Genomic DNA, 23,588 nt, shown 5'->3' with positions numbered 1-23,588 from the left:
CTAGAGTGAGTGCCGTGGCATCAGCCTAGCTCACAGCAACCTCAGACTCCTGGGCTTAAGCGATCCTACTGCCTCAGCCTCCCTAGTAGCTGGGACTACAGGCATGAGCCACCATGCCCGGCTAATTTTTTTGTATATATATTTTTTAGTTGGCCAGATAATTTCTTTCTATTTTTAGTAGAGACGGGGTCTCACTCTTGCTCAGGCTGGTCTCGAACTCCTGACCTCGAGCGATCCACCCGCCTCGGCCTCCCAGAGCTAGGATTACAGGCGTGAGCCACCTCGCCCGGCCTAATTTTCTATTCAGTGAAACTTCACAGGATCTTTTAAATTTTGTCCTTAGGATGTGAGGATAACTTTTTTTAATGAGTCAAGAGAATATTTCTTCACTGAACTAATTAAAAATATAGATCGGATTTATAACTTATTTGTACAATGGTTATAATTATCTCTTAAAAATAGCTTCTGAAGTTTTTTATCTTACATTATTTTCCCTTTAACTCTTATAGAATTAAGCAATTACATCTTACTTGAATAGAATTTTTAAGGGGCTAAAATTAATTGGCCTTAGTACACCTAAATTTTAATCTAAAATCAGTTACACTAGAGTTTTAAGCTTGTTTAGATTTAAAAGAAGGTAAATTTCACAGGAATTGGTCCAATTCATTTTTACTACTCTAATTTCTTTCTTCCACCAATGAACTGAAAAATAAAATTGGGACAACTTGCCTGTTTTTAAAACCCTGATTACTTTAATCACAGCAAGATGATTTTAATGAAAGAATATGAAAGGAAAGTGTTTCCTATGTAATTAACACATGTCCTCAGGAGTACAAAAAATAGTTGAATATAGCTTCTTGAGAACAAGCAAGAATGTGTAAGTAGGTCAACCAGATACTTAGAAAAAGAGCAGAGAAAAGCCTTATATCCTAAATTGTGACAGAACCTAACATAGTAAAATTTAATTCTGTCAGCTCAGTGTGGTCATTCTCAATGTGGTAGGTGAACTTGAAATGCAGACTTATTTCCCATCTTATCTGAGCAAATATATTTCTGGAGAGTATTCAAATGGGATAAATCCAAGAGAAAAATTATTCCTTTGATGCCTAATAACAAAAAACATTCTTACTATTTAAAAATATTATTACTTCTAATAGAGATAAATATGAAAATGCTTTATTGATGAATGGAGGCCAATAAAACCCCACATGAACATGTTTAGAACAGATATTTCTAGACACATCCAGAGGTTTAAAATATTTGAAAAGAGAAATAGATGAAATTAAAAAATGAGTATATTGGACTCTTTAGAATTTCAAATAGGAGGTGGTTGGGTTCCAGCCAACCCAATAGTTAAAGTTTGTTATCTCAAGTAGTGGTAGGATTCCAACACAGACCGATCTTTTTAAACATAAATGTTTTCTTATACATTTAAATTGAACAGAAAAGTGTTTTCTTACCTAATGGACATTATCTTTAACTTTGAAAATACAGGCAGATATGTCCACCTAAATCAGGTGTATATACAGAAACCCACAGATCTGCTGAAAGAAACATCAGGTATGATGCAATGGTCTCTATCTATATCTATGTAATTGTAGATATGCAACATGCAATGATAAAGTATGCTTTATTAAAACGCTTTAAAAATATAAAACATTAATAAAGTAGATAAAATCAATTTTCCAGCTGACTTCAATGTGGTGGATAATAAATGTTTTATAAGTACTTATAGAATTTTGTTTCTTTTATTTCTATCCTAAGCTTTACATTAAGAAAACAACCAAAATTGTCTGAATAGGATAACAGTATAAGATCAAAGCTCTTTAAGGAAAGACAGTTTGTTCTCCTCTTTGTTTCCAGCCCCTCCAGCTAGGTCCATGGCATAGCTGGTGTGGATGTATAAATGAAGAGGTGGAAGTACAGTTGTTTAGTTGAACCTGTGTTACAAAAGCTTTGCCTAGTGGTGACTGTACAAAGTCATGTCTACCTCCTCCGGTAGCATCAGGAAGAGGCACAGAAACTGTGTTGATGTCGTTGGGTAAGGCGACAGTCCCCAAATGTCTGGTTTCCCCATGAGAGTCCTGCTTTACACCTGTTGTCTTGCATGTCCTAGCTCATCTAGTTTTTGTTCTGGTTACATCTGTTTTTTTTTCTTTTTAGAAAAAAATGCTATTTTTGAAAATAGTTTTTAAACGATATTATTTTATAGGTCTACCAATATGATAAACCAATTTTTTAGTCAAAAGATTTCTTTGACTAAAAAAATTTTTCGGAAGTTCAAAACATATATACTTTTTGTGTTTTTATATTATCCCTTTTGACTTTCAGAGGAGTCCCAGTTCAAAGGACACATCACACAAATTCTTTACCTTTGGGGAGAATCATGTTTCCCTTGTACCTGGGAACTTAAAGCCCAGCTCTCAGCATTTCCCAAACTGTGTGCCCTGTGCCACAGAACATCCATACGTGCTCTGTGAAAGAAGGGTTCAATGATCCAATACATTTAGGAAACAAAAATAGACTTCTCTGCCACAGGACTTTTCACAACCTTCAGTGTACTTATGTGGATTCTGAATCACCAAAAGTAGGTTACATTTTCCAAAATTACTTAACTAGAATATCCTTTCTTCATGGAACCTTTTTAACCGTCTGTGAGACATTGTTTGTGAAACACAGTTATTAATTACAGGAGAGCTATAAAGATTTTCCTAATTATTCCTATTCGTGATCCAGGGAGATTGGCATGGATCCAAGCCCTTTATGTCTCAGGTGCTTTCACCTGTCCTATGGCCTTAGAAGACAGATATTTTCATCCCTTTAGAGGGACCAATTAATTGTCTGGATCTGTTCCTTAATGCTCTTTGGCTCCAGTAGAAAAACTTCCAAACTCACTTTTTTTTTTTTTTTTAGTATTAAAACTTTAGTTTTATTTATTTATTTATTTATTTATTCTTATTTCAGCATATTTTGGGGGTACAAAAGTTTAGGTTACGTATATTGCCCTTCCAAACTCACTTCTATGTTTACTTGTGCAATTAACTGGATTTTCTTTTCCATGTTCCTTTTTTTTAGCATAAACTTGGGAGCTGCCAATACAAATCCTTAGGGGAAAATGTAGTTATTTCAGTGAGCACTAGATGGCAGAGCCAACACCCAGGTGCAATGAAAAACTGTGTGTGGTGTGCGTGTGTGTGTGTGTGTGTGTGTGTTTCTGTCAATGGGGGATGCACATGTCTCTGTGTGCCATGAGCTGATAGAATAGAACCACTTTGTTATTCTGCTAAACTCAATAATTCCTGAACAACATCCGGACTATCACTTTCTCCACTGAAAACAGACGAGAAATATCAGCACCTTCAAAGATAGCTCTACTGTCATTGACCTGTGTTCATTTCTCATTGTTTGAAGGAGTCAGGATCTCGACAACATTGTCAAAGTGGCCACTTCACTTCAGAAAACCGACAAGGGGTGAGATCTCAGAGCTTTTGAGCTTGTTTTTTTCTTCTCTCTGTGTCTGAAAAATGCTTAACTGGTACCCTTGAAAGTTCCAATATGAACAAAACCCCAGTGCTGTTTGTTGTATATAATTTAAAAGAAGGTAAGTGCCCCCGAATAGTGAATGGTGTTGACATTTCTGGACACTCTTCTGCTGCCGATGCCTCCTCTGGAGGAGGAGTGGAGGATGAGGTCATTCATCCCAGTGACCTCAGCTGTCAAGCCTCATTCTAGGTCTCCAGTCCTGTATTTATGTCTCCCATCTGTCTGCCAGCACCCTACTCGGAATGCCCAAGGCCATATTCAAATATTCAACTTCTATCCCAAATGTGCTATTTTCTGGCTTCTTCTCTGTTCTTTCATTCCTACAGGCTCATCTTTTTGGAATCATTCTTTTTTTATTTATTAATTTATTTATTTTTTTTGTAGAGGCAGGTTCTTACTATGTTGCCCAGGCTGGTCTCAAACTCCTGGCCTCAAGTGATCCTCCCATCTCAGCCTCCCAAGTAACTGAGATTACAGGCACGAGCCACCATGCCTCGTCCTTGGAATCTTCTTGATTCTTCCATCTCTCTCCTCCTCCATGTAGTAACAGGCATATATGAACTGAAGGTCTAAAATGCCCCTCAAGTCCATGTGGCCTCTCCTTCAAACCCTCATTGACTCCTGCACAGTTGATTAGAATAGCTATCCAGATTTACTTAGACCCCTCAGTCTTTCCTTCTGCTAAACCATTATTGCCCATCAATGCCTGAATTTTTTTCCCTGAGATTCTGCTCAATCACTGTACCAGCTTCCTACTGCCCATTCAATTACATATAACCTCATTCAAGGGCCTTGTTAACCTGGCTCTAGCCTAACATTCCAGAGTTATTTCCTACTTCACTCATATATTTATCCTACATTCAATATCAAATTAAACCACTTCCTTTCTAAAATTTCCAGATACTCTGCTTTTGTTTATGCCACATGGCAATCTTTTCTAGCCCCTAGCCCACCATATCAATCCATCCAAGTCCTACCTGTTTTTCAAGATACAGATCAAGTATCACCTCCTCTATCAGTCTTCCCTGAATGATCCAGTGAAATGTGACTTCTGCCTCCCTAAGCTATAGGAGCCCTATGACTCATATTTTATAATACTGAATCATATTTGGATTTGTTTTATGTTATTTGTATACATCATCCTTCATCTCTGTAATCTCTCAGGGCAGATATTTTGTATGATTCACCATTCTCAGTGTCTGACATGATGCTTTGTGCAAAGTAGGTGTTCATATAATAAATTATGGCAAAATAATGACAGGTAGTGAGAAAATCTCAAATATTAATATTCCATCATTTAAATCCCAAGCCCACAAAAATATTCCTTGTTTAATGGAATTATACTGCTGAAATATTACAACAGATTGCAGTCTCTGTCAAAAGAATGAAGAGAAAAAACAAAAGCGAAACTTGGCTTTGCTGTGCAAATTCATAAACAAAATAGGAGCTCTGAATCCAGACCAATGAATCCAGACCAAGAATGTAGAAAGTCTCCTGAATGTTTCTTTCTTTTTTTTTTTTGAGACAGAGTCTCGCTCTGTAGCCCGGGCTAGAGTGCCATGGCGTCAGCCTAGCTCACAGCAACCTTGAACTCCTGGGCTCAAGTGATCCTCCTGCCTTAGCCTCCCGAGTAGCTGGGACTACAGGCATGTGCCACCATGCCTGGCTAATTTTTTCTATATATATTTTTAGCTGTCCATATAATTTCTTTCTATTTTTTAGTAGAGACAGGGTCTTGCTCTTGCTTAAGCTGGTCTCGAACTCCTGAGTTCAAACAATCTGCCTGCCTTGGCCTCCCAGAGTGCTAGGATTACAGGCGTGAGCCACCGCGCCTGGCCTCCTGAATGTTTCATTTCCATTTCTTCTTTTATCTAAGTGTCTGCCTCTCTAATTTTATTGACTTATTTTTGTTGGAGGTAATATTTTGTTTTCAGTGGGGATTGGACAGTTTTCTGGTGGGTGATTGGGATGTCTGGGGGAAAGATAGGTGAGTGATGCTGAAGGGAAATTACGGTTTAGCGTAAATCAAACAGAAGCAATGAGAGGGGCAGTGAGTTTAACTTTCCTGTCCTCATTCCCTAGCCACAAGGCACGAATTCCACAGCCAGGTATATTCATCACAGAGAGAAGTTACTGCTTGACAGGGACCGAGGAAAATGTCTGTTGCATTGACATAGTCATCACACAATATTGTTGCTGTGGGCCATCCACAGAGACTAGAAATAGCTTTATTTATCTGAGCTGCTCTTTGTAAAATGGGGTGTTACTGCTATCTGATCAAGAGCATTTAATTTGTTGCAAATGCAATGGTGAAACTTAATATCCAAAGCTTTCATCAATTTAAAGACATTTTGAAAGCTCAAGTTCTTTATTTGGAATACAGTATCCATTTTTTAAATTTACCACAGAGTATCTTCTCATGATTTATGCTAATTTTCTTGTGATAAACATGAGCAACCCCTAAACCTGATAAACTCATCATTGTGACTCATGCCAGTTAGAAAGGTCTGGGGCTAAAATTTACAGGATTCTTGGGTTTGTTCTTTCCCTTGGGGACTTGAATAGATTCGCAGCCTCAGAGTTGGAAGGTAGAATTTCAAGCAAGAAACGATAATGGGCCACTGTGTCAAGGGACTGGGTAGTGTTTGTCCCACACAAGGATAGAGCATTAATCAATTCTTTGTCATAGGCAGTGACTTTTGTATTTCAGTGTTTACTCTCAGTTTTCAATCCTACCATTGAACCAAGTGGATTCATCTATGTGATGGCTGTGAATTTAAAATATTTTTAGGGTCTCCAAGAGGACTGCCTTCAGCAGCTCTTCTGGCCATAATATTGTGCCAGGCATCTTCAAGCACATAAATGACTCAGTGACTATATCTCTTTAAGGCTAAATCAAAGTCTTGGTGTTTCTAAATGCAGTTAAAAAATAAATATAGCAAGCATTTATTAAATGAAAAATTTAGTATTGACAGGGCACTATTTATTATAATGTCCAAAACTCATTGAGAATTTGTAACTTGCCAGGCATCATGCTAAGCACTTTATCTTCATTAGCCTATTGATTCTTTTCTGAGGTGGGTAAGATTAGTATTCTCATTTTACAGATGGGAAAATTGAGTCAGCAGGGGTTTAGGTAACTTCTCAGGGTCACCAATGAATAAGTGGTGAATCCTGGATTGGACTCGAGGTGTTCTTGACCTGGGAGGCTGAATGTGTAACTACTAGGTTACTGGGTCTTACAGCCTCCTGGTCAACACCACAGATGACTCAGGAAGAAAGTAGAACCTTGAGAAAGCTTGGAAAACATATGACTCTAGAGTAGGAAGAAGGGAGAACCAAGATTTGTGAACAGAAAAGCTGGATGAGGAAGACAAGAGAAAAAGGGGTAGGAAGTGTGGACAGAGAAATTGGGGAGAGGACATGCTGTGAAAGGGAACAGGAGGAAGGCTCCAAGAGCACTTTTGCAAAACTTCCACCCCACCATATGTGCTGCCTCCCTGAGGGAGAAAGCTGAGCCCATGTGGTTTAAGTAAAATTCTTGAACCCAGGGGTTTAGCTTTGATAGGTTGCTCCTGAAGAAGCAGGCAGAAAGGGCTTTGCGGTTCTCAAATGTGGAAACAGGTGAACAAATTTAGCTGACCTGAAAATGAAGTAGGAGTAGAATTCAAAAAAGAAGCCAGGCTGACTGATGAACAAATATTGTCCAGTAGCTACTTTGTGCAAGTACATTGCACAAAGCTATAATTAGTCAGTGTACTGATATTTGTCGATTCAATTAAAAATGTATATTCAGCATTTACTGTATGAAAGATGCTATAGTAAAAACTGAAGAGGACCCAATGTAAAATACAGATCTAAATTTTAAGTGGTATAAATGTGTGTGTGGGGGGGGGCAGAGGCATTGACATGAGACAAGTGTGCAATGGCTATAATGCAAAGTATAGTGACAGGACTTCCATAAAGAATATGCAGAAAAACCAAATGCTGCAGGGTTCCAAAAATGGAGGGGATTATAATCAGTTGGAGGATTAGAAAAGGCTTCTTGGAGAAAGTGGTATTAAAGGGGAACCTTGAAGGATAATCAAGATTTTCGCAGATTATAAAGGTGGGACATGTGTTGTATTTCAGAGAACTCAGAGTTATTTAAAGGCGCATTTACCCCTTGACTCTGGGCAGGCTTTTACTAATGTGAGTTTTTTTTTCTCTTCCAAAAGTGAAGAATTAGATAATCTCATCAAAATGAACAAAAGCTTGAACAGGTAAGATTTTTAAATGTCTATTTTTGGCTTTATTACTGAACTACATATTATGACTTCTTATGTATTTTCAGTCTTTGAGCATAAGGACCCACATACCAGGCTAGTCAAAAGTATCCTACAGATCTTGAATAAAAAGCTTACAGAAATCACCATCATTTCATTATTATTATGAATGGTTATTAAAGCATAAAAATACTAATATTAAAGTGTCTTTGATTTATTAAGGCAGTTATATAAATAACCACAGTTCTCTTCCTGAAATATTAATTCACTAATATGTAAACAGAGTTTAGTTTGATCACTGAATAGTACTTTTAGTTTAACCATTACAAAAAATTTATTATCTCAGTTAACATTATCTCCTTATTCTGAATCATTTATAATTGCCTAACTTGAAATTTGCAAGAGAAATAAATGAATAATCGATGCTTGTGTGAGAGGTGTGTCCATGTTAGCTATCTCTCTGTTTCTTTTACACTAGCCTACCAAATGGGCGGGAACCAAAGAGAAGGAAAAGACAAAGCAAATGTCAAATGGATTACTTGATCTGAGGATCACAAGATGTGTTTTTCATACCCTATTCTGACAATAATGGTCACTTAAACTTGTTGGTTTTCAGTTCTCTCATCTACAAAGAAGGGAGGTATTAGTTCAGGAGTTGCAGACTTCATGGCCTCCTAAGGCCGGGCAGGTGTGAGTGAAGGGGGCTGATTCTATGGAACAGATGCTGGGAGAACTAGGCTAAAAAGGAGAGGAGATGCCCTTTCTAAATCACCTGGCTGCTTCTCAGCTCCAGCTGAGCGTTTCCACTGAACCCAATTTGCAGGACATTTTCAGCAGATCCTGAAAATCCAGCTTTCTATGTGTCATGGCCATCTTTGTAAACACTGGCTCACATTAAAAATAGAAACGCTCCCTGAACCCAGACAACACAGCTATGGACCTATTGTGGCTTGCAGATTCCCAGTTTATATCTTTTATTATTTTATTTTCTCTAAGGTCCACTGCAATTTAAACTTTGAGTCTGTGAAAAGACCTGTTTGGAATAAAGCCAGTTTCAAGCATTGTTGCTCGTCTTTCCCAGCCAGCTTTTATTTCCTGTCTTAGATGTGAACTGGTCTATGTTCTTATAGAGTTAAGCATCTTTTATTCCTACTGACAAGGTCTTTTTTTAATTAATACATTTAAAGAAATCAAGGTCTCGACGGTATCTTCAGAGCAAATCTGAAGGCAGAGGAAACAGCGAAAAGGTAAGTGCATCTTTCTCTAATCTGAAAATCTTGTCTCTCAGATTGCTTATCTTATTTCTTTAGACATTAGCTGCAAGGGAGTTGTATCCTCTGACATGGAAATGTACTAGCAAACATACAATGCTCTCAGTATTGTACATTTAGTTCAGATGTAATTGCCCAAAGAGATTTCTGCTCTTCCATTCAATAAGAATAAATAAGCAATTCATGAGGAATGTTTATTGTACCTGACCTTTCAAGATACCACACAATTTTATTTCAATATGCAGTCTTTTATTTGAATTTCTTTGTATTTTCAGAGCCAAAAGCCTTGAAAGCCTCGTCTGTGTGAATACCCGGACAGACAAAGATGGCAAAGAGTAAGATTTTATTAAGACAGGTCACTTTGATTGAATCCTAGACTGTATACTATTTTCTGGGGGAGACCTTCTGCTCAGGACAAGGGTCAAGCAGGCTGGTAGCACAGGCCTCGGATCAGGGTCAGGAAATAGTGCTGGCTCTGCCACCAACATCAATCTGAGTGACCTGGGCACATCACTTACCTTCTGTTTCCTCATCCCATAAAATGAAGCGTATGACCTCAATGATCTCCAAGTTCCCTTTATATATAAAATTGAAAGAAATACAACTAGCTGTTACACTTAATGGACAGAGGGCTGGTTTATGAACTAAATACATTTATGATAAGACATTTAGGTGCTGGGAACATAGCCCCTTACCACTGAAGTCTTTAGAATGTACTAAGGCACTGTTCAGTTGAAATCTGGGTTGGGTCACTGCACATGTGTATCTCTTCATATGTATTTGTAAATATCTTAAGGGCATGCTTTTATTTATTTTGTATCATAAAATGAATTAATTAATGATTAGTAACTGAACTGATAGCATTTAAGAGATTAACTTATAGTTCTAGCCTGATGCTGATATACTGGAAAATTGAATTCCATTACTATATTATTTTTCTTGTTGAAAGGAACCAAAGTCTTGACAGTTTCATTAAAGAAAATTCCAGAATAGTCAAGAATGGCAAAGGGTAAAGATTTATGAGATCTCTACTATTTTTTCCCCCAGATTTGCTGTTTACTTTGGATTTAGTTAGTCATTAAATTTGCCTTTCTAACGTAAGAATTATTTCTATTGTCACAGTTATTTTTAAAAACCATTTATCTGTGCCAATCTGTGCCCAGAATGGTATTCTAGCTTTCCAAGTCAGTCTTGGCAGACGCATTCTCAACCCTTTCTGAGGCAGAACACTTAACAAAGTCTATATAATGAAAAGTGTTGGCAGTAACCATCACACAGACATTGAATGCTTATTAGCAACATATGATTATTATGGAAACATGCCAACATACTACAGGTGATTTTTTTCCCAAATATAGAATAGATGAAGGTAGCAAATAGTCAATTCATTGTACATGGCTATATGAGCTTTACAGCAATAGATGAAATTTCAGGTATTTTAAAAAATGGAGTTTGGAGAGTTCCACAGAAGTGGTGGACGATGGGAAAAGTAGGATGAGCATCACAAGTAGATCATTTTGTGGGCTAGGAAAAAGGAGAAAATAGAACCAATTTGTAATCTGGGATAGCTTGCTAACAACAGGGCTTCGATGCAGGAATAACTGATCTTGTTGGTGTGGTAGGGAAAGAGTCCTAGTTCTTTTTCCTTCTTCCCTCCCTCCCTTCATTCTTTCTTATATTGAAAGAACTTAAAGCGTCAACAGTCTTATCATAGTGAAATCAGAGACAGATGAAAATGGAAAAATATAACATTTGGAAAATTGAGGAATTTAGAGGGATTAGCTTTTATATTCTCTCATAATTTTTAGTCATTGGCATGTGAAAATTTTATTCCATTTGTTCAGTTTATGTAAAGTACTGGAGCTATAATAGTAATTTTGACTTTTTCAAGGTAACTTCAGACCCTTTAATAAATACACCCTTGGCCTTTTTAGGTGACATGGTCTAAATCCTCAAAGTATTTAAACTTAAAATGTGGATCAATTGATTTCCACCCCTGATGTGAATGATTCCAGTGCTTAAATAAGATAGTATTCAACATATATATTAAAGTCAGCCTCCTCCCAACCCACACTCAAGAAAATAAAAGCTGAGACCTAGTGAAAATTTTTACTTTTAAATTGATTCAATCATAACTGAGTAATGGTTGGTATCTTAGTATCAAGCTGTCTCTTTGGCATTTTGCATGATGAATAAGAGCCACTTGAATTAAATATTTCCAAGGACTTCTGATCCTTTAGGCACTGATCACATCTTCTGTTGTGGAAAATCTGTCGTTGTCATAAAAGATTCTGAATATATCATCGAGTTGCTCTTCCTTCACTCTCTTTCTCTCTCTCTCTCCCTTGCTCTGTCTTTTCCTTTTTTCCAATGTCATAAAGAACCCAAGGGCTTGGAAGTCTTAATAAAGTTAATCAAAGGACTTACAAAAATGAGAAGGGGTAAGTAAATCTCCTACTTTGATGGGGCTCTGTTTTTTCAGGTTAGCTTTTTACACCTCATAAGAAATGCGAACACTAAGGTGCTGACACAGTAGTAATATTCTTTGGGGGTTAGGGGGTTGGGGGTGGGTAAACTCGCAACTAATGGACATGGTGAGCATTGTAGGGGTGAAAGGGCATGTCTCAAATCATGGTTTGGGTGTGGCAAAGTTGTAACATGTAACCAAAATGTTTGTACCCCATAATATCCTGAAAAAAAAAAAAAAAGGAATGGGAGTGAATTCTTGCACTGTTTAGACCCATCAGAGATAGTGGGTGAAAGGGATATGATGAGTGCTGTTTCCATAGGACCACAGATTGGTGCTGCAATTAAGTAGGTGCAGGAAAACCTGTTACATAATCTCTTACTCTATATTTTCTTAAATAATTAAAAAAAGAATCAAGCTTTTATTTAAATTAAGAAACATAGAGGCCGAGCGTGGTGGCTCACGCCTGTATTACTAGCACTCTGGGAGGCCGAGGCAGGTGGATCGTTTGAGCTCAGGAGTTCGAGACCAGCCTGAGCAAGAGCAAGACCCGGTCTCTACTAAAAATAGAAAGAAATTAGCTGGACAACTAAAAATACATGGAAAAAATTAGCCGGGCATGGTGGCACATGTCTGTAGTCCCAGCTACTCGGGAGGCTGAGGCAGGAGGATTGCTTGAGCCCAGGAGTTCGAGGTTGCTGTGAGCTAGGCTGATGCCACGGCACTCTAGCCCAGGCAACAGAGTGAGATTCTGTCTCTAAAAAAAAAAAAAAGGAAAAGAAATATAAAACACAAAGTTACAAAGTTAGAGGCATGTTGAGAAGGCTTTCTAAACTAATTTAGACTAGTTTAAATCAAACACTATTGTAGAAAGTAATAAAGATAAGTTAAAGATAATTATATCAAAGGTCTTTCTGGTCATTTGGTCCTGAAAATATCTGAAACCACATTAAGGTACATTCTTGTTTATATAGATTTTAGAGAAAATTGAATGTAACCTAACTGACATAAAATTTTGGTGTTTTCTCCAAAGAAGCCAAGATCTCACATCTGTTGTCAAAGTGAATGCCAGGATAGACAAAACCAGTAGAAGGTAAGAACTGCTTGGATGTCTTTGAATATTGGTTATTTTCTCCCAGATTAATTGTGTGATATTCTCAATGATATTGAGGGCATCACATCTTTGAGTCTGTCTTGTATCTTTTGTGTCTGATCCCTAGAGTCCCGATCTGTACTTCAAAGAGTCTACAGTATATTCTTTCTAAATTTACATTTATATATATAGCCCAATAAAATCCTAAAGATTAATTTAACTATATTAAATATATAAACTACATTAAACAGCCAATTTTATCCTAAAAGTCAATTTAATATCAGTATAATAATTTTCTCCAAACATTTGAATTAATCATCAAGAATATGGAATGTGTATATATCTAATATTATGGGAATATTTTGAAACTGACCTAAATTTTTTTTTACAAAAGAGGTGAAGACCTTGATAATGTTATCAAAGTGAATCAGAAAGGAAATGAAAATACCACTGGGTAAGACTTATCAGCATCTTTAATGCTGGTTTCTATAAGTGACGATCAGATGATCAATCAGAAGATAAAATGATTTGGCTTTTTAGCTTCATAACCATATTTTATTAGCATGAAATTGGGCAATAAAGATGGGCCACACAACTGTCCCTTTTTGCCCTCAATAAAACTACTTCTTTTTGAGGAATTGTCCCAATGTTTGATAGTAAATTGCCTTTTCTCCCAGATTTCGGGGTTTGATTATTTTTAGGGGTGAGTTACTGAATTGAATTTCTTTGTGTCTAAAGAATGCACAGTCTTGACAAAATTTTCAAAGTGGATTTCCAATATGACAAAGAGAGCCAAAAGTGAGCCTTAACTAAAGCTCTTGTAAATCAACTTCTCTAAGGATGGTGGCCCCCGGAGGCAGCCCAGGAGAGAGGCTGGGCAGCTATGCCCAAGGAGTGAGGACCTCCCACTCTTTGTGTCCTGTTCAGAGATATGCCAACCTGGCAGCAGCACCCAATTGCAATGCTTCTGCCGTCCCTGCTGTCCTTTGCATTTAACTTATGCCCCTTTCGTTATCACTCAGTGCATTGTAATGGGGTGGCCTGTGTCCTCCTGGGAAGTGAATCTTTAATTATCCTACTATGTGAGGTCTTTTTTCTTGCCTCTTACTACTCACCATAATCAACCTTGAGGCAAATGATATTTTGACAAGATTTGGGCTGGAGAGATAGTTGAGTTTATATGAAAGCATACAATCTTATTATTATTACTTTAAATATTATTAAATCATTATTATTATTAAATTATTATTCTTGACATTATTATTATTATTTAAAGACAGAATAGGCAATTGGATCTGATTGGTTGAGTAGAAATTTATATTCTGTCTGGATCCAGTACAGAACTTTAATATTACTTCAGTGCTGCCTTCAGAGTGTTCTAACAAGATGTCTCTGAGGGCAAAGTTGATTTTGTTAAATAACAAGTTTCACATATACTTATGCATTTTTGAGAAAAAAAACAAAAAACCATATGTTTTTTATTAACAAATAAACAACTGGTCTTCAGCTCAAGATGTAAGAGAAGAATTTTTATTTGCATTTAGAGCTTTAAAATTTTACACTGATATAGAGAACTAGCATGTTTACTGCTTAATTTTTCCAACCATTATTCACTTGATTAGTGTTTTATTTTAACAACATTCATTAAAATTTATTTCCTTATTCAAAGAAAACAAGACCTCGATGGGCTTATTAAAGTGAATCCTGAAACAAATAAAAATATGAGGAGGTAAGACATGTAAAGCTTTTCCCCACTTTGTCTGCCATTGATAAGCGCATTAGAATTCTGAGTGGTTGTATTCAGAGAATAAATTGAAACTCAAGCCAAAACTGAGCTCTTTTTACTCCTAACACATCATATTAAGCAAGTAATGCACATAAGTCTCTTCCATCTTATTTTTGGGTGATGTTTGCTACCAAATAATTTTGAGAAGTTAAATGGAAATTTTGACTGACCTTCTCTACTGAGCTAAATGATTTTTTGTATATATGAGTACATGTGCATATATGTATGTATAAGTAGTGTTTATGTATAAGTGTATGTGTATATGTATAAGTAGGGTGTGTATTTAAGTGTGTGTGTATATATAAGAAATGTGTGTATGTATCAGTAGTGTGTGTATAAGTGCATATGTGTATGTGAGTGTATAAGTAGCATGCATATATGTATGTGTGTGGATGTGTGAACTGTATGTACATGTATAGTGTATGTGTGTGTAGAGTGTGTCTGTGTATATAGTATAATATGTATTTAAAGATGAAGAGCTTAACAAAGTATACTTTGTTAAAAGAGTTCTCTTACCCATGAATTGTCAAGTAATTCTGGAGAGTTTTTGTCCCCTTGGCTTTTTATTCTTTAAAAAGCAGATGGAGTATTTTTGAAACTGAGCTTGTTGGCATATTGCTGAAAATAGTGTACCAAATAATGCCATGTGGTTTCCCTTGAACTTTTTTCCATTTGGTTAACTCAGCACATGATATTATTTGTTGATTCTAAAATGTGTCACGGATGCCCACAGGCCCAGTTGGCAGAGCAAGGGCTCAGCGAGCTGAAAAGCTGTTGTGCACACTGCCAAGCTGTCCTGCTCATGGCCGTGTGGCATGGTCAAAGGCACAGTGACCTAATGAGTTAGAGGCTTGTACAGTCTTGCAACCAACAGACTGAGAAGAAAGCATTGATTTCCTTGGCTACCTGGGTGGTTCAGGGAGGTAACCCAAGGTAGTGATTGTGAGCAGGGAGTTGGAAAGACCTGGGTTCAAATTCTGACTCTGTCACTTTTTAACTGTGTCTCTGTGCTTCAATTTACTCATTTACAAAAGAGAGATCATAATACTCTCATATGCCTGGCACATAGTAGATATAAGTAATTGTTACAATGATATTCAGGTGAATTATGTTTTCCTTTCTAATTTTTATTAGAGTATTTCAAATTGTGACCTATTTTTCTTCATATATTGTTGTATGTATATGTGTGCATACCTATGTGTGTACATATGTGTGTGAATGCATACAGATATTTGTGTGCATGTGCACATTCATATGTGCATGTGCTTGTATACTCATGAGTGTGTGTACACGTATGAGTAGTATGTGTACAGGTGTCTGCATTTGTATGTGTGCTTCCTGGGAGATAGCAGTTGTCATTTCCTTTTTCTACACATAATGAGGTTCTGTAGGTCTTTTAAAAATAAAGCCAAATCATGCTCACTCCCTTGTTAAAAACTTCCAATGTTCTCCCATCTCAAGTAGAATAAAATTCTAACACTTAGCGATGGCCTTTTGCTTTCTCAATAAAACCCAGCCAAATTGATTTTTTTCTATTCCAAGCTCATTCCTGCCTTAAGGCTTCTGCATATGCTGTTCCCATTTTCTCAAATGCTCTGTGCCCATATTGTCACCGTCTCAAACGGGTCATTTCTGAGCACTGAACATAATTATGTCACCACCTCCTCCTGCATCCCCAGTACTACAGGCAGTGGGCACTCTTTTTTATTTTCTTCGTAGCATATATGGTTATATGGAATTGTGGCATTCATTTATGTTTAATTGCATATTGCCTGCCTCTCCCGAAGTTACACGGGAAGCCTCAAGAGGTCTAATCCTGAGTCTGTATTGTTCACATTTATCCCAGCACTGGGGTCAGAGCTTGGCCTGTAGTGGGCTTTGAAAACAAGCTGTGGAGTAAAAGAATATATAAATACTGGAGACATATACACTATGAGGCATTGCTTCACACAGTTAAACTCAAATATTATTTTACATTATTACATTAATTAGTAGATTACAACATTAATTAACCCACTCTTCTTCACTGGCTTTGTGAACTATGAAATTTAAATAACCTTATACTGTTATGTGCTTTATTAATGTTTAAAGAGATCAAAGTCTTGACAATATAATCAAAGCAAACTCCACAACCAACACAAACAAAAGGAGGAGTTCTAATGCTTACTGTTCTGTTATTTTTTTGAATATTCAAATCTGGGAATAGTATTCTGGGAATTCTTTTTCTCAGTCACTGGCATTCAAATCCCACGTACTTCATTTAGGCAAAAATCAACAAGGGGTAATCTGGAGTAGAGTGGTTGTTTCTGTGGGGCCAATTGTTTCATTATTTGCATGACAAAGGTCCAAATGTTTTATTGCTGCTTTCAGTATGGGTATCATATTCTCAGACATCTGGATACAAACAAAAAACTTGAATCAACATCTGGCTGATTCAGAATATCTATATCTTTGATGTTGTATAGACAAAACCTCAGAGACTTTTTGACATGATCTGAGTAGGGTCACAGAGTATGGAGAAGCAGGATGTGAAAGTATCTTCCTGTGGATATTCTTTTCCCCATGTGGCATCCTCTGTAGATCAGAGCAGTTTTTGTTGGTGCTGCTGGTATGTGGAAAACACATGTAGATGCAATAAGAAAAGCAAAATTCCATTAAGATGAGAAACAGACATACACTAAAGGGTCACAATAAACTACTGAAGTGTTTTCAGTGACTGTGTGGAGTTTTAGATAACAGATATAGCTTACATTTCAGAATGTTCCAGAACTCTTTAGATTTTAATCTCCCTATTTTCTGTTGCCAAAACAAGTCAAAATTTGTAGTTTTAACACACAGTTTTAAGTACCAAAAACAGATACCAGGCTGTATATCATGGATTTTTAACATATTGGTTTATTAATCTTAATACAGTTTTATGATAGACAATCTGCTAATGTATATCAGTTTAAAAAAACACATATTCTCCAAAGTTGGTTTTAAAGTTCCACATGTTGCAGGTTGATAGTAACAGAGTATGCCTTATGGAATGTTCCATTAGACAAGTATATAGACTAAGTTACAAAGATGTTTTGTGCACCTGCCAAAGGCTGAAAGCATAGCATGAGGTGCATCAAAATAGAGGGTCCTAGTGCAGTACTCGCTAGCGGCCAATGGCTCCAAAATTAAAATGTCTCCCTGAGTCTGAATCAGAGTGTCAGAAATATATACTTCTGCACAGTCACCTTTAGCAATCTTCAATTCTCTGGCATGATATTAATGAGTTTTTATACTGTTTCTGAGTTTTAATGAACAGTTTTATGCACTTGTTATCAATCTACCACTAACCTCACCATTTTTTCAACGTTTTAAAGGGGACAAAGCCTGGACAATCTCATCAAAGTGACCCCGGAAGTAAATAGAAGTAACCAAGGGTGAGGATTATGCCTTATTTCTCTTCCTTGCCCCTCCCCATCAATTTGTGGCACTCATGAGAGAAAATGTTTTGAAAAACCTCTGGATTGGAATCAGAAAGTCTGAACTTCATTCCTTACCAGCTGGGTGTCTTTGAGCAAGTCCCTTGAACACTGAGTGGAAGCTTCTTTAGTTATAAAATGAAGATCTTAATGTTTGTTCTTTCTTTGTCACTTGATAGTTGTGAGGATTGAATGAAATAATGGATGTAAAAATCTATTTAAAACAAAAACCGTATTAAAAATGGAAATTATTAACAAAACATAGTTTTAGTTATAGCTATAGCATTAGATGTAATGCTTAAGGGGACCAGGTGAGAGTTCTTAGCAAATCATTACATTGTTTGTGAATTGATTATTTTTTAAAAACATAATCTCTCCATAATTTTATTGTTTAATTTTGAGGGTAAATGGGAAACTAAGCCAGGATACCAATGATTTGTATGAAAATCAAAATTTTGCTCAATCTTAACCCTAACCCTAACGCTAACTTAATAGTATAATTCATTTTGAGCACATATATCCTTTTTATCAAAATAGCCAATTGATGTAAGTCTATTTTTATTCATCATGTTTTTGGTTTTTGGTTTGAAGTGCGAAAGACCTTAATAACCTCATCAAAGTGAATCCAAGAACAGAAAAAAGTATGCAAGGGTAAGATTTAATATGCTCCTCTTTTTTATTTCATAGTAACCAATGCTTAAAAGTATAATTAAATCATCATTTCAGCTGACTGATGCTGAACCCAATGATCCTTCAAGAAAAGCCATGTAACCTGATTACCTCCTATCTGAAATGTTAACATTTTTGGTCAATTGATTTTTGATACAATGAAGGTACCCTTTGATTAATTAGGTCCACAGCTGCTTTCCCAGGATGGACAGGACATATCTATCTCTGTCTGTCTGTCTGTCTATCTATCCATCTATCTGTCATAAGCAGATAGGGATGGCACAGTAAAGGGGAAAGAGAACTAGAACTAGACTGGCCCCCACAGATGTGGGTCCAGTTCTGGCTCTGCCTGTCTCACCTGTGAGCTTTGGTTTTCTCATCTTCAAAGTGAAGAAAAATTGGACTGGGTAATCTCTAAACATTTCCAATGCTAATTCAGTTACTAAGTTTCAATAAGATGGTTGGTATAAAGCACAAGCATTCTGAAATTAGATTACATATCTTTATTTTTTTCATTTCAGAATATTATGGGAGTACAAATGTTTCGGTTATGTGATTTGCTTTTGTGCAGTTTGAGTCAAAGTTTTAAGTGTGGCCATCACCAAGGTAGCGTCATTGTACCAGTTAGGTGTAAATTTACCCATCCCCTCCTCCCCCCTCCCGCCTCCTTGATTTCTGTTGAGTTTTACTACCATATATATATATATACATGGGTGTTGATCAGTTAATTGCAATTTAATAATGGCTACATGTAGTGTTTGTTTTTCCATTCTTGAGATACTTCACTTAGAAGAATGGTCTCTAGTTATATCCAGGTTGTTACAAAAGGTATTAGTTCACCATTTTTATGGCTGCCTAGTATTCCATGGTATACATACACCATATTTTATTAATCCACTCATGGGCACTTTGGTTGATTCCACATCTTTGTGATTGTGAATTGCGCTGCAATAAATATTTGAGTGCATGTGTCTTTTTGATTAAATGATTTTTTTTCCTTTGGGTAAATACCCAATAGTGGGATTGCTGGATCAAATAGATTACCTATCTTTAAATCCCAGCCCTGCTACCACAAGCCAGGTGGGAAAATGACTTAATCTGTGTCTCAGTTTTTCCTCTTTGTATTAATGTTGATAATACTTCCTATATCATAGGACTGATGTGAGGATTCAGTTAGATAAATCATGTAAATCACTCAGAACAGTGACCAGCACATCAAAACTTTTCTCAAAATTGTCGTTGTTATTTCTATGCAGTTATAGTAAGTTCCCTATATAAGTATATCTTCACAGTCAACACTGAAAAACCCCAGCTTTCTGAGATGATCTCTGTTTTAATAAATATTTTATAATAGAAAATATTTCTCAGTTTAAACAAATATTTGCAACATTTTATGTAAACTCACCATTTATCTGGTCATTTTTTTTCATGATTTTAAGGGACCAAAGTCTTGACAGCCTCATCAAGGTGGCTCCTGAAACAAACAGAACTGACCAAGGGTAAGGTTTTTGGAACTCTTATCTTTCTCCTCTTTTTTCAGTTCAACTTTTAAAATATGATAAAATGCATTGTCTCACCATGGACACAACCAGTGATGGGACTCAAAATCAGCAGTTCCTGTGTCAGAAACCTGGTGTTCAAGCCTTTGTTCCCTGGCCATGGGCTTTTGAGTGAGAGAGAATTCCTTGAAACATAGGAATGATCTCTTACCAATATAGGATTCATATTTCGTGCTTAAGATGTCCTTAAAATGAACGAGAATTGCCCTTGGGACAGAACATCATGCGTTAGGCTAAGTAGCCTAAAGAAAGGTCTTCATGTGATAAAAAGCTTTCCTTCCTTCTTCCGCCATCATTTATTTCCTCTCTTCTTATTGTCTACCACCCCAACAATTTCTAAAGTTGGGGGAGGTCATTTTTAAAAATTATACTCAGTTGATTGAGATAATAAAAAATACAAAGAATGACATTTATCTTTTATAGAGAGAGCATTTTCTCTGAGACACATCATGTTAAGGAAATAAAGAGATATAACAAAACCATCAATCTATAAACACATATTGTTATGTTAGTTTAAACATGAGTATCTTTTATAGACACCAGGATATATAGCTTCTTTCTGACAGATTTTCTATCTTGCTTTGCATATAGGAATGCTCTCTATTTTTACAGTATGTAGCTAATCAAACAGCTTATTTTGACTAGCTCAGAGGTCAGCAACTTTTCTTAAAGGGTTAGAGAGTAAATAGTTCAGGTTTGGGGAGACAAAATCGTCTCCATTTTAACTAGTCAACTCTGCCAGTGGTGTGAAAGCAACCATAAATACTACCTTGTAAAAGAATGGATGTGGCTGTGTTCCAATAAAACTTTATTTATGGAACCAGGCTGCAGACTGGATTTAGCTTGAGGGCCATAGTTTGCTGACCCCTAGATAGTATTTCATTTGGTTGGGAGAAGAGGGTCAGCTCTGAAAGTAGTTGAAGTGGCTTCTGAGATACAGCCTGCTGCCCCTCCACTTTTGCATATTCTGGTTCGTTCTCTTTATGATTAAACCAAAGATTTTAGTACTCTTTTATCTGAATATTTAGTATTACATCATCCTTAGATTTTGTTTACCAGATAAGAATGCAATTTTATTGCCATTGTCTGAGGGTCAGACACTGAATTTAGAGACCATATAATACTTTACAGTACAGATTGAGTCAGTGAAAGTTGTCTTTTGTCCCTCTCCCAAGGTGACTTAGTTTCTAAAGGTGAAGATAGCCTTAATTATATGACCTTCCCCATACAGTGTCTGGGCCTCTATTTTAGTAGCCACATGCTGCCATGTATTGCATTTGGTGGTATGTCCATTTCTTCTACTTGGTAGGGCAATTTTTGAGTTCATAAAACATTTACTAGCTGTGTAGTCTTAGACAAATTGCTTAACCTCCTTTAAGCCTGAGATTTTTTATCTGTAAAGTCAGGATTGTAAGAGTTAATTTCTTCTGAGTTGCTAGGAAAATTGAATATGATCATGCTTGTGAATCACTTAGTGCTCAAGTATTTATTATACATTACTAATATTACTGCTTAATTTTTTCTTCATCAAAGCCCCATAGCACTACTCAATACTTAATTTGAAGAAGATACCAAAGAAATTATCCTATTAGGTTGAACCTTATGAAATTACTGGCATTCAACTATTTTTGGCCCACAAAATGACAGTTTCATATAATTCAACATAATAGAAAACAGCAATTTGCATGGAAGTATGTATACATTATAAAATGAGTGTATACATTAGTCCCAAAGATTAGTTAAGTGATATGAACCTTTCCAGTTTTTTTTTCTCTTCATATTGTCCAATCATAAAGTATATCAAAGTAGGCTTCTTGTTCAGGCCTTTGGTGTTAGGGTTGGTATCATTACTGTGATAATAGCGGTATCTCTTTAGAGCTATTAATGCCTATTTGAGTGTTTAAAATAAATACATAAATCATATAATCTGAAATCTTCTTGCATTGATTTAGCTTTGCATGAAGTGGGATTCTGAAATGATTTAATTAACATTTTGGAGTAGCAGCTATATTACATATTTACATTATATATAACCTATATAACTTAGAATTAGGAAATAACTCTTTTATAAAAGTCCCAGTTTTTGTTTGTTTTGGGAGGGAAGAAGCAAGAAACACATGGAAATGATGAAAAATTTTATGTTTTTCTCTTGCTCATTATAGTCTCCAAAGAATATTCTAGATGATCTAATTCTATTACACAGATATAATATGGAAAATAAGGAGTTTAGGAGTAATTCTGCTTTGAGGTTGACTTAAAAGAAACAAGAATAAAAATTAGATTCTCATATTTGCAAAGTTGTACAAGAAATGAATTGATAGTAGCCACCTATTTTTATTTAACACTAAAAGGAGAATTCATGTAATGATGGAATTTTAAATTGGCAACACTCATTTGATTTAACATTAAGGTTAGAAAATGTACAAATTATTGACGTTAGTTGACTTTGTCAGCTATTGAAACTTATAACACGTTTTTTAGGAACCAAGACCTGGGCAATCTTATCAAAGTGATTCCCCCAGAAAACAAAAGGTGAGCTTATTAAGATCGTTGAAGACTCCTGAGCAAGTCACAATTTATACCAAAAAATAAGATTAATTATTTGGCTAAGGATATTTTGAAAGGGGACATGAAAAAAAATGAGAACAAATTGATTTGTTGATGTGTAATAATGCTGGATAGATTTTTCTTTTATTATTGCTTCCATTTATTTCATTATAATATTGTTTCAGATGATAATATTGAAGCTAATCCTGTATAATTACTACTTGAGAAATTCCTTTTGACAGCAATAATAGCATAACTAGATTATAACTATGAATTTGTAGTTAATAAATTATAAGTTCATAAAACTGAATAAACAGAGAATATTGGCTTTCTACTCTCTCACAAATCCAAGGATTAATATTTAAATGACTTGTGAGAAAACTGGTTACATAACATTTTTATACTTGATTAGAATATTTTTTTTGCATGACATTGAATTTACTGCTATTCTTGAGAAATTAAGACCTATCATGCACGCAGCATGGCAGAGAAACTCTAAGCTACTTCTCATAGAATTGTTGTGAAGATAATGTTGGTAAAAAGCATTGAGCAGATGTAAGGGATTATTATGAACATAAAAGAGAGTAAGGTGTTCAGGGAAAGGAGTGTAGAGTTTGGGGTCCAGTGGTTGTGGCTTCAATCTTTGTTTATGCTCAGCCACTCCTTAGGTATCTGGCCCCAGGGAGTGTCCTAATCCCTTTGAAACTCAATTTCTTATTAATATTTATAAAGGGAAAATGGTAAGATTTACCTCACTGATTTATTTTGAGTTTTAAAAAATGGTTACTAATGTATATAAAGTAGAAACTCAGTAAACTTATTACGTTTTACACTAGGATCCTATTGAATGATATAAAACTGTGGACGGAAAAAAAAAAAAAGAAATGCCACTGTGAAATTTGCTGATTTCCAATTGAAGCTGACCTTTTATTT

The 23,588-nt window shown here is 36.0% G+C and overlaps 1 protein-coding gene across 10 annotated transcripts in view; it reads left to right on the top strand.

Moving 5' to 3' along the window:
- The window catches only part of SCEL (sciellin), a 113,960-nt gene that overhangs the window by 62,555 nt on the left and 27,817 nt on the right, over window positions 1-23,588 (top strand). For 5 of the 10 annotated variants that reach the window (XM_045566922.1, XM_045566921.1, XM_045566923.1 and 2 more), the window contains 13 exons: window positions 1,495-1,560; window positions 3,412-3,471; window positions 7,761-7,805; window positions 8,996-9,055; window positions 9,355-9,414; window positions 11,461-11,520; window positions 12,580-12,639; window positions 13,034-13,093; window positions 14,309-14,368; window positions 17,779-17,838; window positions 18,472-18,531; window positions 19,989-20,048; window positions 22,590-22,640. In XM_045566922.1, coding sequence (XP_045422878.1) covers window positions 1,495-1,560; window positions 3,412-3,471; window positions 7,761-7,805; window positions 8,996-9,055; window positions 9,355-9,414; window positions 11,461-11,520; window positions 12,580-12,639; window positions 13,034-13,093; window positions 14,309-14,368; window positions 17,779-17,838; window positions 18,472-18,531; window positions 19,989-20,048; window positions 22,590-22,640 — 762 coding nt within the window. The remainder of the gene's footprint in view (window positions 1-1,494; window positions 1,561-3,411; window positions 3,472-7,760; window positions 7,806-8,995; window positions 9,056-9,354; window positions 9,415-11,460; window positions 11,521-12,579; window positions 12,640-13,033; window positions 13,094-14,308; window positions 14,369-17,778; window positions 17,839-18,471; window positions 18,532-19,988; window positions 20,049-22,589; window positions 22,641-23,588) is intronic. The other 5 variants (XM_045566930.1, XM_045566927.1, XM_045566925.1 and 2 more) reach the window with 5 other exon arrangements.

Source organism: Lemur catta, chromosome 13 (genome assembly GCF_020740605.2).
Source record: "Lemur catta isolate mLemCat1 chromosome 13, mLemCat1.pri, whole genome shotgun sequence".
NCBI classification, from domain to species: Eukaryota; Metazoa; Chordata; class Mammalia; order Primates; family Lemuridae; genus Lemur; species Lemur catta.
This window is presented reverse-complemented; position numbering and strand designations above follow the sequence as displayed.